The sequence below is a fragment of the Cygnus atratus genome, chromosome 10 (assembly GCF_013377495.2).
Source record: "Cygnus atratus isolate AKBS03 ecotype Queensland, Australia chromosome 10, CAtr_DNAZoo_HiC_assembly, whole genome shotgun sequence".
In the NCBI taxonomy this organism is placed as follows: Eukaryota; Metazoa; Chordata; class Aves; order Anseriformes; family Anatidae; genus Cygnus; species Cygnus atratus.
The window spans coordinates 7,626,305-7,644,366 of record NC_066371.1 but is presented as its reverse complement, the minus strand read 5'-3'; the positions used below and the strand labels follow the sequence as shown (position 1 = coordinate 7,644,366).

The 18,062-nt window shown below is 48.6% G+C and overlaps 1 protein-coding gene across 1 annotated transcript in view; it reads left to right on the top strand.

The window, feature by feature from the left end:
- Positions 1-299: 299 nt before the first annotated feature.
- The window catches only part of SYNPR (synaptoporin), a 93,244-nt gene continuing 75,481 nt past the window's right edge, over positions 300-18,062 (top strand). Inside the window, exons 1-2 of the mRNA XM_035547003.2 lie at positions 300-399; positions 482-547. Of these exons, the coding sequence (XP_035402896.1) occupies positions 382-399; positions 482-547 (84 nt within the window). The 5' untranslated portion in view covers positions 300-381. The remainder of the gene's footprint in view (positions 400-481; positions 548-18,062) is intronic.

The window sequence follows — 18,062 nt, the reverse complement described above, 5'->3', positions numbered from 1 at the left end:
GGAGGTCGGAGCGGTGCGGGGAGCGCGGGGAATCTTTTATTTATTTTTTTAACTCTTTTCCTGACCTTCTCCTTTTGAAATAACAATAGTTAAAAATAATATACATATATATATATATGTTTTAAAAAAATGATAATAATAGCAATGAGTGAGTGGCGGAGTGAGGGGTGAGCGCTGCGCGCATCAGCCCGCGGGCGCAGGTCGGAGCGGTGCGGGGGGGCGCGGGAGGGGGGTGCGGGGGGCTCGGGGCGGCTCCGCGGGGCGGTGCGGGGGGTGCGGGGCCCCGCCCGGCTGCTCCGCCCGGCGTGCGCGGGGGCAGCGGCGCGCAGCGCATCCCCGGCTGGCGGGCGGCTCCGCTCGGCTCCGCGGGGCTGCGGCGCCATGGAGGCGGTGGACCAGGTCCGCGGGGTGCGGTGCGGGGCCGGGGCGGGGGGGGGGGGCGGTGCGGAGCGCGGGGCTGACCCCTTCTCTCTGCCCGCAGCTCGCCTCCGCGGGGACTTTCCGCGTGGTGAAGGAGCCGCTCGCTTTCCTCAGGGTGCTCGAGTGGGTGAGTCCCGCGTGGGGAGGGATGGGGAGAGGTGCTTCGGTCGCGGGGGGGTCGCCGTGGTGGTGGGGGGGTGGGGGGGCTCGGGGGGTGTCCGCAAGGTGCGCCCCGCGGAACAGGTGGGAGCCGGGCTGGGACGGGGGGTGCCGGGGTTGAGGATGGGGACCCGTCGTCCTGCGGTGGTGGGGTCGGTGGGACAGCCTGGGGGGGGGGTTGTGGGTGCCCGTTATCCTTGTGCCGGGTGTAAACAAATTTTTAAGAAAAAGGGGGGAGAAAAAAAAATCCTCGTTATGCGTTGAGCAAACTTGTCTCTGGGCCGAGCGGGGAAGGAGGCAGATAATTGGTTTGCGGAGCAATGTCACTGCTGGTTGCTCTGATGCTCATTCGTAGTGAAGTCTGCAGGTCAAATGACATTCATCGCCAGTAGGTCTGCGGGAGGAGAGAGCCTCCCTGAACGGAAAGTTCAGAACATGTCATGGAGGATTAATCACATTCCCCTAACGCCGACTGGCTGGGGAATTATGTAAGCCGCGTATTTTTGGGGGGCGCGTCCGTGCGCGGGTGCCTTTACCCGCACGTTGGCACCCGCTGCGCGCAGCCTGCCCGCGGGGTGCTGCTGAGGGGGAGTTTTGGCATGTGTGGGGGGCAGCTGCTCTCCCCGGAGCCAGCTGCTGGTCCCTGCACACCGCCAGCAGCTCCTCTCCACGCTGAGAGCCCAAAGCCCCGGGTCCCGTGGCGCAGGGTGATGGGGACGTGGCGGTGCCGTGGGCTCGAGGTGGCCCTGCAGCGGGGTGACCTGTGCGTGGTGGCTGCGGAGGGTGGACGAGGTCCCCAGAGCTCCTGCAAAGGCAGCTGGCGCTGCTGCTCCTGCCTCCAGCAGAAGTCGGGGTGCTGAGGGGCTGAGCACCAGACATGGTTCTGGGGGGCTTCAGCCACCCTGCAGCACTCCCTCCTGCTCGCTGTGAAAGCAAACACGAAGCAGAACGGGGAGCAAAGCTTTTTTTTTGGCAAATAGCTGCTGGGAGCGCGGTGTCTTCAATATCTTCCCGCTGAAGCTGTGCTGGTGGTGGCTGGGCAGCGAGCGCTGGGGGGCACAGCCTGAGCCCTGCCAGGAAACTGTCCCACCCCCCCCAGCACGTTGGCATCTTTGAGACACTAAGTGGGAACTCTCAGGGCTCTTTTCTCGATGATTCCCTAGTTCTGTAACTTTTTCCAGCAGCTGAATATAAACCTGCCTTTGTCATGGTTGAAAACTACATGTGAAACTCTCGTGGTTGCATGTCTGTAAACACACGTGTGTCTGTACGGAACAGCTCTGACACTGCTGGCGTGGATCAGTCCCTTGGGAACGAGGAAGGAGGACGCAGAGTGCATTACAACTTAAGATGGTCTCAGAAATTACTCTTTCCCCCCTTTTGAAATGTATCTGTGAGTAGAATTAAGTGCATCTTAGTGCAAGGAGTGTGTAAGACTGTATCTAGCTATATACTCGGTAGGCTTTTTGGGTTACACAAATTCCGGTTCTCTTCACTTCCTCGTGCTGCTCCCATCATCCTTCTCCTCTAACCATGCCCACCGACTGCCATTCAACTCTCCCCACCATCTCAGGTCTCAAATAAGTGGCCATCTTTTCCTCAAACTCCTTTCTTTTTAATTTTCAGCCTAATTGCCATTTTAAACTTTAAAAAAGCTCCAGCAGATTCTGTGGCAGCTTTCACATCCCCCAGCAGCCTTGCAGCCTTCAGTGCACTTGATCAGAACAGTCAAATTACACCGCTAATTGCTGAATTTACAGCTGTTTCATTTTGGGTGTTAAATGATGTGTGAGTGGGGTTTTTATGCAGAAAGTGCTGGTGACAGAGGAATTTATTAAACCTGCTCTTGTTAACGCTGATGAGTTTCTCGGAGGTTCGCAGTAATCACCTATCAGAAGGTGTGACCGGTGCCATACGAGTGACGTGACAGCTGAATCATAACACAGCTTTACATGGAGTTTTGGGATCTGGGAAAGCAACAGCGAGTGATTGTAACATTGCCTTCTTCTGGCTTATTTACCATCTCAGAGGGAGGTGTTAACTCGTGCTTTTGGAAAACTTGCGCTTTTTTTATTCGCGTTTCCCAGAAAGCCAGGTTTTTGATTTCTAGTGTGAAATCAAGCAGGTAGGACCCAGGAGTGGGGAAAGCCCTTTCTACGGTCTAAGAAGGAGGAAAACTGGCACTTCTCCCCTCTTTGTGTGCTGTAGCCCCCGTGCTACTCGTGGCACCTCTGAGCACCTCCCACCTGGGTCCGAGGTCGCATTTGGAGAGAAGCAAAGCTCACGGCCCAGCTGGAGACGCACTGATTCCGGGCGTTGGGTCATGGCATGGGGAGGGTTACAGCACAGGTGGCAGGGCTCCTCGGGCTTCCCTGATGATTTCCTGGGTCTTCCTCGGAAAGGCTGGTGGCCTGGAGGTGGTGTGGACCAAAAATGTCCTCAGCTGGTCCAAGCAGTCCCGTCTTGAACGTGTGCTTTTGGGCAATTTGGGTAGGCCCATGGAGGAAGTGGCTCAGGGGTCCACGTGTCTTGTTATTAAACCTCTCATACGCCAACTCCAGGAGCACCGTTGTACAAGCAAGTGCAAATATTTGCAGATCTGGAGACAACTGGGGTGGCTGTAGGCTTCTCAGGTGTGAAAGCGTGACTGCTGCAGGAGCAATCTGTTGGTGTGCGAGTTGCAGCTTCCGTGCAGTCACAGACTGGTATCTTGAGGAGCAGGGACTCGGTCAGGCCTTTGTCAGGCTTCTGTTCTGATTATCACCCAGAGAGAAGATGCTGAAATAGGGCTGAGTCTTCTGAATATTCATGGTACAGTGATATGTTTACGTTTGTATTTCTCATGTACATTGTAATCTTATTTCCAGCCAAGAAATTGCATTTAGAAGCCACGTAGAGACAACGTTGGCTCAGGCCCAGGAAAGGTTAAAAAAAAGGGGGGGGGACTTGTAACAATTAAGCCTCAGAGTTGCATTTTTTTTTAAAATCCAGAGCTCTACCATGGTAATAGTGTACTTACAGCATACAGATCACAGTTCTGGAGTTGGAAAATTGCACACAGCTGTACAAGATAGGCTCAGGGCGTTTCCAGTTTTGAGTCAACTCTTGCTTCATGGCACGTGTTGGGGGCAGAAGAAAACAGTTTAAGAGCCAAATTTATTCTTCCTCCCCGTCGTTTCCTTGTCTCACATGAAGACCCATGGAATAACAGACAAGGATATACTGCTGAGTTTATTTCATGGCTATCTACTGTGGCACTACAGTCCTTTGCGACCAGTTGCAATGCCATAGACACTATTAAAGCTCCACTTGAGAAATGACTCCCCTATATGTGTATCTGACAGTAATGAGAAAGGAAAGATGAAAGAGAAGAAATATGTTCATCTCCCTGCATTAATTTCCATCATGTAGATATCTGGATGTGCTTAGGTTGCTTTTATTGGGTCCGTGAACAGTAAGTAAGAAAAGCAAGTTTATCAAGCGTGTTATATTTGTCCCACAGTTGTTGCCTCTCTGGAGCCCTACTAAAGCAAATCAGCTGAAAAGCAGGGCGTTGTGCATCTGCAATGTGACATCTATATGATGTACTTCTCCTACCTGCAAAAAATGTTACCTGCAAAAAATGTTTTTTGTAAATATGGATACTTTCAATCGTTAGGCTGAGGTTTTTAAGGACTTTCCTTCACAGTGACTTGCCACAAACAACTCCATTCCTGTGGATGCAAAACAGCCCGGCATTTGTCCAGTGACCACATAAAATACCAGGAGCTGCGGTGATGTCCGTAACGCATTTCCCTGTAATCCTTGATAAGTAGCAGAGGTGCAGAGCCTGCACTGCTCTGCAAGTGGAGGGGCACTGGCATAGCCCTGGTGGCTCTGCAGGTGCTTTACAACTCATCACAAGCTCCTTGCTCTGGGCAGGAGCTGACCACCGCCAGCCTGGAGCCCTGCCCAGGCATGGGCACAGCTGAGGGAGTATTTGGGCCACAAAGACCATACAAGGAGCTCTGCCTAAGCCAGCGCTGCTTTTACTGGGGCAAATGGGAGACATTTGTGTTGCAGGACAAGCCCTATGGATGCATTCACAAGAGTGAGTCATGCGCGCCCTCTGCTCTGGTTGCTTACAGGACTGTCCTTCTGCTGCGCCCCTTTCACATCGGGGTGTATGTACCTGGGAGCAGTTTTATATCCGTGGTTTTCATCTACCGGTGGTGTAGCAGTCTGAAAAGCACTGCTGGGGCTTTTCTTCATAGGTCAAGTTGGATGTGGACATTAAGCAGTTTAACAAACCCGAATCTGTGCGAGGAGTTGTTTCAATTCTTGCTTTGTGCAGAAAAAAAAAGTCTTTGCATGACTGTAGGTACTCACCGCACATGATTCTTCATGGGATGTACCAGAGGATTTCAAAGCAGTGCCTGGCATTTGGACAACAAATCCCCATTCAGCTCTGATGGAAACCGGACAAGTGAAATGCCAATGTGGTTTCAAAACTCTGTGTGTACATGGACCAAGCTGACCTGGCTTTGCTTCCTTGCCTTTGCGATGAGATCACTTGACTTGGGAGATGGGAAGAAGGTCAGGCTGTTATCATCTTGGCAAGAGTCAAGCTCACTTTGTTTGTACTGCCTCTGAAAGGTTAGCACCCTTGCCTTGCAAACAGATGCGAACTTGGAAGGCAAAGGGTCTCTCAGTCTCGAAAGACAGATAATAAGTCTTGTCTTTTGTTCTACTGCTGATTGCTCGTCTGGCCGTGGAGCACTTTTGTTGGATTATATTTGCATGCATATGAATGGACTGAAGTAGATGCACGCTTCCAAGTGTGTCCTGGAAAAACCTAGAGATCTTGGTGATGAAAGTGAATGGGGGGAACAAGGTGACTCTTGCACAAGGCATTCATGATTAGTAATTTGCTCTGTAAAGTGTGCTATGGGCCTAAGATATATTAAAGTTGTTTGAGCCTCTTCATCAAATTTGCTTGTGCTTGCTTGGTTTTTGCTCAACCAGAAGGTTGCTGTCTGGCATGGGCAGAGAGTGATCCGTGAGGAGTACTGTTGGTGATGGAGCAGGGCAATCCTGCTAGAGCCTAATGCTCCTTGTAGATGCAAGGCTGGAAGATTGGAGTGTTTGATCTTCCCTGCCCTTGTTTTAAGAGAAAAGACTTAATAATATCTTTTTATTGTTGAAAATTTGATGTTGCTTATGCTCATGCAACACCAGGACCAGACTGTGCATTCTGTATTGGGTCTGTCCATCTCCATGTATAGGATACACAAAAATATTAAATAAATAAAAAAGATTGGTTTTTGGAAGTCTTCCTTGAAAAGCAGGTTGTTTTTGCAAACCTGGCCCAGTTCCTATCTCACAGACCTTGTATGTAGAGTGTCAGGTCAATAAAACGTGCTACTTAATCAAAAAACTGTAAACCCATTTCTATGGTATTTTAACGTTAGAAAGGTAATTACTGTGTAACTAACCCTTCTCTGTTAAGCTGTCATTAATTGGATGACTTCTTATAGGCAGCTTAGTGTAATGCATGCAAAATACACTGTGGTTCGGTAAGGACAAAACCTGCCACTTCGAAACAAGGGCGTATGAGCGTCCGACAGCAGTGAGCCCTGCAAAGAGGCTCTGGTGGGCCCCGGAATTGGGCATACAGCTTCTGGGCATGTACCAGGACACCACTGCTCTGCAGGCAGCAAGCTCTGTTGGAGAAGTTATTTTAATTAGGAAGAACTGGGAGGTAGATTTTGCCATTAGACATCAGGCTCTGTTGCACATGGCATTTCACAAACGTGAAATTTAGGAAAGATCTGGGAAGTTTTTGCTGCAGACAGATGTGAGAGCGTATGTCACTGTCAGTGGGACTGGGGCAGAGGCAGCAGAAGCTCTCACAGTTTCTGCATGGTGTTTTACCTTGTGGTCCTAAAGTCTCAGCTCCTGGGAGTCTTGTGATTCGGGAACCTTTGGCTCAGACAAGCCATATGCTGCCATATGGTAGCAGGAGAGAGATGGGAGCCCTAAAGACTGCAAACTCGGAAGACAAGTGGAGGAGCAGGAAATCTGTTCTGTGATCCCGCGTTTGTGCAGACTGCAGAGCTGGCCCTTCTGCACGCTGCTCACATGGATGTTTGTGTGCATAGATCCCATCGGAAACTGGGAATCGTGCTGATCTTGTATCTGGAAGTTGTTTTTAAAATGGTACAGACGCTGGTACAGGCAAGGAGGGAAGGAGAAAATGTCAGTAAAGCCTGACCACATTGGAAATAAATAGCATCTTTCATTCAAGATGTGCCTAACGTTTCCATTTGAGCTCATGTTATAATCATGGAAGTATCGATTGTAAAAGGTCACCCAAGTATTCGTTTAAATCTTGATAATTCTCAGGCAGGTCAAGCCCAAACTTAGTGGGACCGGGCACGTAAGAGTTATATTGGGTTAGCACTTGTGGTCGAGGAGCTGCGCTCAAGGAAGCAGGAGTTTTTGGAGTTAGAAAGAAATCCGAGTGAAACTGGTAAAATCTCCTTATGGTAAGCCACCTTCTTGATGGCAGAATCAGATGGTATTATCTGCGTGTGGCTGCTCAAAGTATTAGGAATAGAAGATGAGGAGAGAGACTCATTAATGCTAAATTTGATTATATATGCAAACGAGGTTTCTGTGAAAGGAAGAACAAAAATGATCTGACTTTCAAACTAGCAAGAAGATGCACGGAGATAGAGGGCTGTGCCATTAGACATACACAGTTAAAGGCTCCTTGCCAATTTTTATGAGGGAGATGTTTCAGTCATCACTCCTGTAAATCAGCATCTGCATAATTGGAGCCCCGGGTAAAAGCCCTGCCTGTTGCCATCTCCGGATCCAAATGTTGCAGGCAAGGAGGAACGTGCTTGCGATAAACAGCTTCCATCCTTCGGATCCTGTGGTCCCTATGTGAGCCTGAGCTCGTGGCTCCACGCGTGGTCCCCAGGGGCAGGAGTCTTCCTGATGATGGCCCGAAACGTGTACCCAGGGAACCCCTTCCTGCTGTGGGACGAGGGGTGCAGAAGGGTGATGCTGAGCTCCGCGAGCGCTGGCCATGAAGGGCAGAGCACCACACCTGTACCAGCTTTCTCCTTTGGCACCAAATAAAAGCAGTTACATGTTTTATGGTCGTGGGATACCCAGTGGAGAACAGCACTGGGCCATCTGTCTGTCTGGCCAGCATCTGGCCAGAGGGCTCTTAAAGGGTGTGACTCTCGGGGGGGGGGGGGGGGGGGGGGCCACAACGTGCTGCAAAGAACGTTGCGGAAAGGAACATAAGGGTGGAGGTGCTGCTTTTAAGGTGTTTGTTCGAAGTGACATATGTACTGCAAAGCGTGACATAGTTGCTAAGGTGACAGCTTGCTTTCTTTTTGGCAAAAGCAAGGGAATACCAAATATAGACAAACTGCCATTGTTTAATTCGCACAGTTTTTATCTTTTGGCAGAAACTTCTCAGGTTTGTCTTTGGAAACAATGTTTTTCCCATTCAGAATACCTCACCGCTCAGCTGGAAAAGCTAATATTGCTGCCTGTTCTTAAGAAAATGCTTAGGTAATGTAAACTGATGGATTTTTCAACGGTTCTAACTGCAGACACAAATTATGACATTAAAAGGGTTCGGTAATAGCATTCAGTTAATTAGGGAAGATTTCCAGAAGAGAAATCCGGAAGATTTTTGCGTGTTCTACTTGTATATTTTAGCTAATTGCTCAGAACTGAGCTCAGACACCCAGAGAGGTGAGAACTCCTGGCGGCCATGCTCGGAGGCTGTGGCTGTGATGGGAAGGAGCGATCCCACACTGGACAGCTCGGGTACTGCCAGCACCGAATGTTTCTGTAATATTGTCAGGGGAGAAAGCTCAGCAGAGGGTTAGACTAACGTGGGCCCGAGAGAGAGGGGCTCTCCAGAGCAGCAGCCATCTGCAGTGGGGGGCAGCGTTGTAGTCCTCAGAGCAGAAAGTGCTCATGAGCCTCATGCCAGCTTCAGTCCTGAAGCAGTGGGGAAGGTGCGCGGTGCAAGGAGACTGCCTGGGAAAGGCTGCAGCACTGCGCCTATCGCCCTTTTTTGTTACACCTTTCCTTCCTCTGCGATGTTCTGACGGATGGAGAAGCGTTGCTGCGAGCAAGCTGTTCAGTCTGTGCCCCTGCCAAGACGCCGTAGCACCTGGGAGAGGGTTGCGTCAGAGGCGGTGCCTGCGGGAGCTTGTGCCGTGGGGAGCAGAGTGTGCAGCAGCCAGGGGCTTGTTGGAGAAAACTGGGGGAGCTCTGGGGCTGCCCAGCCTCTGCTCAGAGGCGCTATCACACAGCAGAACTCTGGGGGGGTATTGTCAGAGTCAGAGGTCACAACACCCTGTATAGAGGGACTGGGGACACCTCTTTGCTAAGGTCCCAGCGGGCATCCTAGGCACCGAGGAGACAGTCTCCCATGCCTCTGTGTTAAGGAAGCAGGCAAAAAACTGTGGAGCAGGAAGATTTCAATAACGTGTTATAAACGTTCAGATGGGTGTACAGTCCCGGAGCCAGCCACTGTCAGAAATAAATCTGATTTGACTGTCCTGCAGAACTGCTGGCCTGTCAACTTGATCCTTATTCCACAAGAAGTACCCGCTGCAAGCGGCCTGGCTGAATGTTCTCTGGAAGTGCACAGGAACCCGAAGTACCAAGGGTGAAATTCTGCTCAGAAGGTCTCTGAAAGCAGTGCTGCCTAACAGCTGTGTGGTCACTGCTGCCTCAGCGGCTGACTTAGAGTAGCAGCACTTCAGCAGCTCTCTGAATTTCAAGAAGAATTTTGTGTCTGTCCTCAGACTTCACCTTAGATGTTCATGTTCTGCCCTCTTGCGTTATTCCTCGGGTGATGAAAATGCAAAGTATCTTTGGTTTGAAGTGTTAAGCCTCAGCTCAAACCCTTTGGTTGGGTGCTGGTGTTGGAGCCCCACGTGCGGCATTGTATGTGCTGATCTTCCTGATGCTAGGGGAAAAGCCTCTCTGGCACCAGAAATGACACGATAGAAGTAGCAAACCCATCATTGCTGAGTTCCCAAAACCAAGGAGATGCCTGGCCTCTTGGTTCAGCCTGCCTTTGGGGGAAGCTGGCACGTGAGCTGTATTATGGTCCATGGCTGCCTTCAGCATCCAAGTCAAAATGCTCCAGGATTCAAGCAAATATCTCAATTTCAAGCAAATTCTCAAGCAAACTTGAGCCTTGCATGAAGTGTTTTCAGAGTGATCTTCTCCCTGTGTGTCTGCTGGGGGTATGCTCAAAGTAAAACAAAAAGGAAAAAAAATAAAAAAATCTGTGTGCAAGTTTAAAAGCAGGTAGCCGCTTCCCCTGCTACTCCTCGTGCAGATGCACACGAAGAAGTGCCACTGCTCTGCATCATTTTCTTCCCCCCGCCTTGAAACAGTTTTCCTATGGAGCTGGCTCTGGGAGCGATTGAACAGGGCAAGGTCACAGCTCCTGAGGACTCCACAGGGGAGTTACAGCCGTGTATGTATTATGGACTGCACGGTGGGCTTAGGTTTGATCCTGGAAATTGCCTTATTACCACAAAGTGCGTTCACTTGCATAATTATCCTTTAGAGTGGAGCAGTTTCTCTGGGTGCTTTCTCTGAAATTGTGCTTCAAAACCTCTCCCCACCAAACCACAGTGAGCAGAAGATTCCCCTCCCCACCACATCCCATGGCCAGAAGCCCGCAGAGCTCTGCTGGTTGCCATCTCCAAGGGCAGCTGGCGTGCTGGAGTGGAATTAGGTCCCGCTTTGCAAGAACACGCCTGCCAAAAAAATTAAACAATGGATGCCTTCCTGTTCAATTTTAACATTTTAATTAAATTCTGTGCGGCTGTGTGCCTTTGATCTCACCAAGCTGATATGCACAGTGTCTTTTGTTGTGTCCTAGCAGCGTTTTATTCTAATCTTGCACGCAGATGCAGGAATGCATTTGAGTATGAATAAAAGTGCAAAAGCTGCATGCTGTCAAGTAGCGAGTGCATCCCAAACAGACTTTGCCAACTGGTGACCAAAGGCACATGGACCAAGAGATTATTCGGCAATATTTTAGTGATGTCTCAGTAGAGCTTCTTTTTAAATGTAGTCTCTCCCTTTTTTTTTATCTACTGTGAATGGTATGGCGAGAAGAATGTTGTGGGTGGAATTATCCACTGAAAGATTTGAGGCTGAGAGTGGTTCATGGCAAAAGAGAATCAGCTTCAAGCGGGGTAATTAATAAAAATTAATAAAGTTTGATCCCTCCGTCAGAGCAGAAGCAAGGCAGTGCTGCCTTCCCTGTGCTCAGGGCATGTTCATTGACTCGTCTCAGCCAACTGCACAGTGCGAGAGTGTTTGGCAGGCTGCTGCTTCTCCGTACAGAAACACAAAACGTGCATACCGAGCGGCACGTGGCCAAGCAGCCCCGCTGTGGCTGGTCTTAAACGCGTGGCAAAGCCCTCAAATAAAGACGTGGTTACACGTTGCTTCCTCTGCGCTGCTGGTGACTGGGCTTTGGTGATGACAGGAGGTAAGTGAGGTAGGAGCATGCAATGCTTTCGTGGCAAAGGTATCGAAGTAAGCTTTCTCCTGTTCTGTAGCTTGGGGCTGGTGACTGAGGAGCTGTGGAGTATTTGGCCTTTGTGATTCGGGCCATACCTAGGTGTCAGGGAAGCAGCGGTCATCGCTGCATCAAAGAGTTGTTGGTTGAGCTGGTTGGAGAAAGGAACTTCATTTCATGGGGGGACAGTAATTTTTTATGTAAGTTTCCATTGGAATCTTGGGCTTTCTAGTGAGATAGTGAATGAAGAAATGTTTTTGCCGGAAGCTACAATATTTCAGCTTAGAATAATTCCATTAAGAAGCAGCAGCCAGGTTGTGTTTTCCTCCTCCTCCTGTCTGCAGCCCACTGCGATGCGCCAGGCTCGCTCCTGGTGCTGCACCATGTCCAGCATGGCCTCATGCTCCCAAGCCCTTTGCATTGGGACTTGCAAAGGAGAGTTGACATTTTTGGAGCAAAGACAACAACTTTTTTGTAAAAAGGTAAGTGTAAATGCAGAAAACGGCCTTGGTGGAAAACTTTCAGCTGGCAAGCACTGAATTTTTAGACAGTGTGCATATTGGTGCTGTAGTTTATGCTTCTGTTTTGTGCTTAGCCCCCTTTTTTGATCAAAAATGAAGTTTTTCAGAGCTGCACCGTGTCTGGCAGCTCTGCTTCTTTTGCACCTTGGCTCCCTGGGTGCGCACGCTGCCGTCGCAGCCTGTCGTGTGTGGCAGGCGGCTGTGCGGAGGGGTGCCCATCCTAGCACGAGATCCATCCGTGCCTGCCCAGGTTGCGAGGCCCTGGCAGGCAGCAGAGGCTGGCTTCACTGCGGCTGACGTATCGACATATGCAGGGGACGCGGGGTGGGCGCAGCAGAAGGTCGCCCGCTGCCGCCGAGCATGGTGCCACGGTGCTGTTAAAATCAGCTCCTTGCCTGTGGTGCTCTGCGGCTGGATCAATGCACACCCCACTGCAGGGACCAAGTGCTGGCAGAGGTTGTTATTTTTGGTTTTGTTTTTGCTTTTTCTCATCCCCTCCATCATGGTTTTCACAGCAGAACGGCAGCAACAGGAGACCGAGGAGAGGCTCGGAGCAGAACCGCGCCAGCACAGCTTGTGCTGCTGAGCAGCGAAACGGAGAAGCTCTTTCTGCCACAGCATCAAAATGCTTTGCTCTTTTATACAAATGCTTTTCCATCTTTTTGTTTCTGTGCTCATTAGCACTGGCCACCGTGGATGTTGTATGGGTTGCTAATGCAGCTGAAGAGGCTCTGACAAAGCTAACAAATATTTTTTTGCGCAGCTTAGTGCCCAAAAAGTAGTGACTCAGCAATGATCCAACATCCCTCATGGGACGAACAGTTCCCAGCTATTCCCAACTCGCAATAAAATCTGCGTGTTACGGGGCTGTCGGGAGGCAGGGCTCCAAGTACCCCACATCTGTACCGCTCCTGCACAGAGAGATTGCTAAGCAAGTACTGGGTGTTAGGACAAGAGTACTCTCTTAAAAGAGATTTTCTGGGGATTTTTACACTCCATCCCGTGATGCGCTTTGGGATGCATTCAGCTTTCTCTTCTGAATAGGGCTCCAGATGATGGAAATAAATTATCATAAATTAGAATAGATTGCACTCTTCAGCATCTCTACATCTGTCATTATGTTTCTTTAACAGTTCAGTTTAACATTTATACACACTCTGACAGCAGCTACTGGTGTGTATGCTATAAATATTGGCTTGCAGAAGACATTAATGGAGTTTAGGTAAACGTTTGATGACGCTGAGATTCTGTTCCATATGGTGGCATGCAGCAAAATCGAATGCAACGCACCATGTATAGCGCTCCTGTGTGCCTTAGGCACTGGCCTCCTGGCATGTTATCGGTGTACCGTGCTACCAAGAAATGCAGGTGCCCTAAAAGAGTTTCCTGCAGTCTGTTCTGTTGTTACCACCTGTATTATTTGTGATGTTTGAAGCCAGCACGTGGCATGTACGGATGGGAAGGGCCCAGGGAAAAGCGATGTCACCAAAACAGCAGGCAGGAATTAGGTGAGGAGCTGCAGGAGTGCTCTGCTTTGAACGTGTGAGAAGAAAACCCACGAGATTTTTCTGGCCAAGATGCTATTTTATTAGTATCCAAGCAAGTCCCAGAGGCAGGGCAAAATCTTTGCATGTTGGTTGGTCGTAGTTGCTAAAACACTCTCTGAACAAAACTGTCCCCAAAACCACACATGACTGGGGAGTCTGACTTGCATCCCGCTGCCTGATGAGAAGATGTAGCTGAGACCATCGTGGCAAAAATTAGAGAGAAATATATTCTGGGCTCTCTGATGTTCCTTGCCATCATTCAACAGAATTAGGATGTCTCCAGCAACTTTTTTTTTTTCTCCTCTAATTGCACCACCTTGATTAGTGCAGCCTGATGATGTGGCTGCCTTCTCCGCAGCATTTCTCTGATTTATCCCTCTTTGGAGCTCCAAGGGTACAACGCGTTTCGTTCGGCTCTGCGCTGCGGAGGGGCAGCTGGGACAGAGGACCTGGGCAGCCCAGATGTGGGGCCCTGGGAAGCATCTGGCCTGGGCTGGCCCCGGGCACGGCTGACCCGGTGTAATGCAATGTAAGTAACGGAGTGACCGTAATGTACGGGCTGGCTTAGAGCAGGGCAATCTGCAGAGTGCTCTTCACACTGTAAATTGCTGAAGGTCTTCATGATGCCAGTGAATTAAAAATCCGAGGAGAAAAAAACCCTGCAGTGCTCTAAGTTCAAGACACTTCTTTTAAAAGCCGCTGGTGGGGAGGGGAAGAGATAACTTATCTCAATGGAAATGTATTTAAATTCCGTCTCTGGCAGAGCACTGGGTTATTGCAAAGAAAACCGTGCTCCCTGGCACTCAGCTGCAGAAATTGTTGTATAGACCAAATGGGTAATGTGGTAACGCTAGCCCTTGTGATCAGAATCATTAGTGAATTTTTCAGGCCCTTGCAGGTTGTTTCTTTTAAAAGCAGCTGCTTCAGGTGTTTTGGCAAGGCACTGGTGTTTATTTGCATGGGCAGTTTGGAGGGGCCTTGTGTGCTCCTGAGCCTCGTGAGGGGGGCTGCCTCTCCCCCTCCTGGCTGGGCAGAGAGCCCTTTCTTACAATTTCTCAAATTTCCAGTTTTTGTCACTGTTCTGACTGGTTGTGTTGTTGTTCTGCCTCAACTTTCCTGTTCTTGCTGCCTCCTGCAGAAAGAAATGTGTTCACAAAACCATTAGCAAAAAAACTCTTCCCTGACAAAGTAAAATCTTGCCTGTGATTTTCCTCTAGGCAGCCAGTTGTGTCTGTCGGAGCTTGAGGCTTGTGTTTGTCTCTTGACTGATGCTGTAAAGCAACTAAATTGTATTTAAAGAAAGGCACTGTTTACATTTGCCTGCTCTTAAAGACGTTTTATCCTGAACATGATTTCACAGTGAGCCTTGCTCCAGCGGGAACCCAATCAGCCCTCTCTGAGCTGAAGGAGAACCTGGACTCCAGGGAGTATTTCAAAGCCCTGAATCCCTCTTTTATTCCTGTTCCTTGTGTTTCTTTTTGGGGACTTTAGGCTCTCTGAGGCCAGCAGTAAGACTTGTAATTTCAGACCAGAGGCTCTGGGTGCAGCTATGGCAGGCAAAGGTTTCTCTATGATGTCCTCATACAAGCACGGTGAATTTGAGAAGGGACGTGCAGCAACAGGATGTTCATGGGAACAAGCCACGTGGGTGCATGCATCTTGAGAATATCTCCTTTAATGGGTTATTTAATTACTTTGTTTTATTTAGCTCTGATCTAGACTGTAAAGATACTCTTGTGTGAAAGGAGAGAAAGGAACCCTTATTCTGGCTGGATTTTTTGTTTGTTTTCAAATATGCATGGTATTCCCATAGAAAATGGGTTGATGTGCTTCTTCAAATCTGCCAAATTTTAGCTTTCACATGTGACCGATGTTCCTAAATGGAGATGACCCATTCCCAGCTCCTACTGTCACCTATACCTGGCTGAAAGGCCCTTTAGGGTAGGACGGGAGAAAAGTTGCACTTCTTGCACTCAATCAGTGCGAGTTCTCAGCATTTAAAAATATCACAAGTGAAAAACATGAATGTGAGTCATACAGGCAACCTAAATTTCCAAGAAAATATAAATATCAGAGAAACACATTCTTCAGATGTTTGTTCTTCCTGACAGGTAGGAAACATCCAAGGTTTCCGTTTGAAGCGTTCAGTCATCAACATCGATTCCCTGCTGTCAGAGTGACCACTGGGTACAGGAGATGCCTATTAAATGTTAATAGCTAACAATCTGCAGGAGCTAAATTAGTCACAAGGGTCTGAGTGAGCTTTGTGCGAAGGGAGAAGGCGGAGAAGGCTGTGACTTCCCTTCTTGTGGCAAGATGCTCCAGCGATCTCCGCAAATATACCTCACTTCTGCGTGGGTTGGTCCTCACTTTGGACCTGGATGCTTGTACATACCTCACTTCTGCATAGGTTGGTCCTCACTTTGGACCTGAATGCTCATACACATCTCACACAGCTGGTGCTACACCCCAGGGCAGCACATCTGCACCCTTTTTGGGGGGCAAGTGTCCAACTTGCCTCTCGGCAGCTGGGAAACCAGGATTTTGTATCATCCGGGCTTACTGGTATTTTGATGCCAGCATGTGTTAAAATGCATATGCGTTTCCTTGTATTTTAACAGGATTAATATTTGTCATGGCTATTTGATAAAAAAAATTCCAGAAAATTATTTAAAACTGAGGCATGCTGCAGAGATCAGAGAACTCTTATAAACTGTTGAGTTGGTAATGTCAAATTAGATATGAGAAAATCCTTTTCGGCTTAAATGGTGAATAGGCTTTTCTCAGAACTTTTTCCATGTTTAATATCTTCATTCATCCTACTAATAATTGTTACAGCTTTGGCTTTCCCCGTGTGTACGTGTGGGGGTGCACAACAGATACAGTTCGGGCCCTGATCCGTTCAGCCAAACTGCACATCGCTAAGGGCATCAGGGAGCCCCAGAAAACACATCTCGGGGGTATGTTATCCTCCTGTGGGTGCTGAGCCCTTCATGGACAATTTCATACTCGTATCTGAAAACCCTGCTTCTGCTGCTGTCTGAGAGAATGGAGCCCGTGAGCGCTCTTCAGTGCTGACACGTCAGCATTGTCTTCTAAGAATCCTACAGATTTGAACTAGAAATACCATTTGCGTAATATTTTGCAAGAAAGCTACCATGAGGCTCTTCAGGGGGAATTGCAAGCATTAAAAATCCTGACTCTTTTTTTTTTTTTCTTCTTAACTTTTGGAGGGCCCCCTCGATAACAAGCTGCTGCGATAGCTCAGGAAGGCAGCGCGCGTCCTGCTTGCACCAGATGGGTCTCGTTTGTGCTGCCACTCGGAGTCGGCAGCGGCAGCAAATGGAGTGGAGCCCGAGGCAGTGCTTTGCTGCCTGAAGTTGGTGCCTGATGAACTACAGAGATAAAATAAGGCGAGAGTCTGCCTCCAGCTTTTCCCTTTGAGTGTGTGCTTAAGTGTTAGGTGGCCCGTGTTTGAAGAGACAACGTGAAACGTGCTTTCAAATATTTTCTTGAAGTTCTGTTAATTATTTCGTTATAATGGTGAGGAACAAAGCGGGAGAATCAATACGCCTAATTATTACATCTAAATGCAAGAGAAATTAGCCAGTGAACTCTCTCTTCTCTGGGGAGGATTAATCTTCCTATGCTCTATTTCAAATGTCTTCCAGAAAAATGAAAGGCTTATCACCTAGGAAACACGCGGCCCTAAGCGCCCAGGTCCGGCCCTTGGATTTACAGGCGGTGAGGGGACTCTTACTTAGTTGGTCTTCCAAAGCACAGAATTAGATTGTTTTGCTTGCGTTTAGCCATTGTAGTTGGAGTTTTGTGGCTGAGGGATTTGAACGACAAATGCTCGCGATGCACACACCACAGGTAATCTGGAGATGCCTCGGCCAGCTCTGGATGCAGTGGTGGAGCTGTGTGTCCCATGGGAAGGGGATGGGCTGGGCCTGGACCTGACCCTGTCAACGGGGCATTGCTAATTAGCTGAGCTCAGCAATGAAGTGCTATATTGGTGGGTCTATACTGCATTCAGAATGGCAGTAGATTCTGGTTCTAGCTCTCCCCTGTTGATGTGCACCAAGCCAATAACATTTCATGGTACTTTCTACTAGGTTGATCACAATAATTTTAAGATGTAAGGTGATTTCAAATGGAGTGTTAAATGAATAAATTCATTTTTATATGAAATAGGTTTAACCTCACTCCCCCAGTAAGGTCTGGTTTTCTTTAGGTTTTGTTATTTGTTGTCGTGTGTTGTTCCATTGGAAATCCAAGTCTGGAAGCACGAAGATGTGCTTGTCCAGAATATCACCACGTTCCTGCACGTGCAGATCATGCCCGGGAGAGATGGGTTAGGTTTATTCCTTGCCTGAAAACTCACCTCAGTGTAAAGAAGATTCAGCTGCTAAAATATGAAGTCTGAAGGAAAAAAAAAAAAAAAAAAAAAAAAGGTCAGTTCCTTTGCATAACACTGGGGAAATCAGCCTTACAATTCACAAACCAAGATGACAGCTTGCTGTAGGGAAATACTTCAGTCCATCAATTATTTTGCATTTTTTGGATTGCATTACTCATGGCAGTTTATTAATTAGTTTCTATTTTGCACTCTTCCTTAAGAGAAAAAAGATTTCAACTCATTATGTATCACCCAGTACCTTTCTCCCTTCCCAAATTACTCTCCTAATCACGGTCGGTTCCCCTCTTCCCTGGCTGTCAAGTTGATTAACTGGGCGATTATGACTGGAGGGCATGGGATGGGCCACTGATGCACCACCTGATTATGTGGTCATGGAAACCCCCCGAGGTAAGACCTCTGTTATCAAAATAAATTGGGATTTTCTG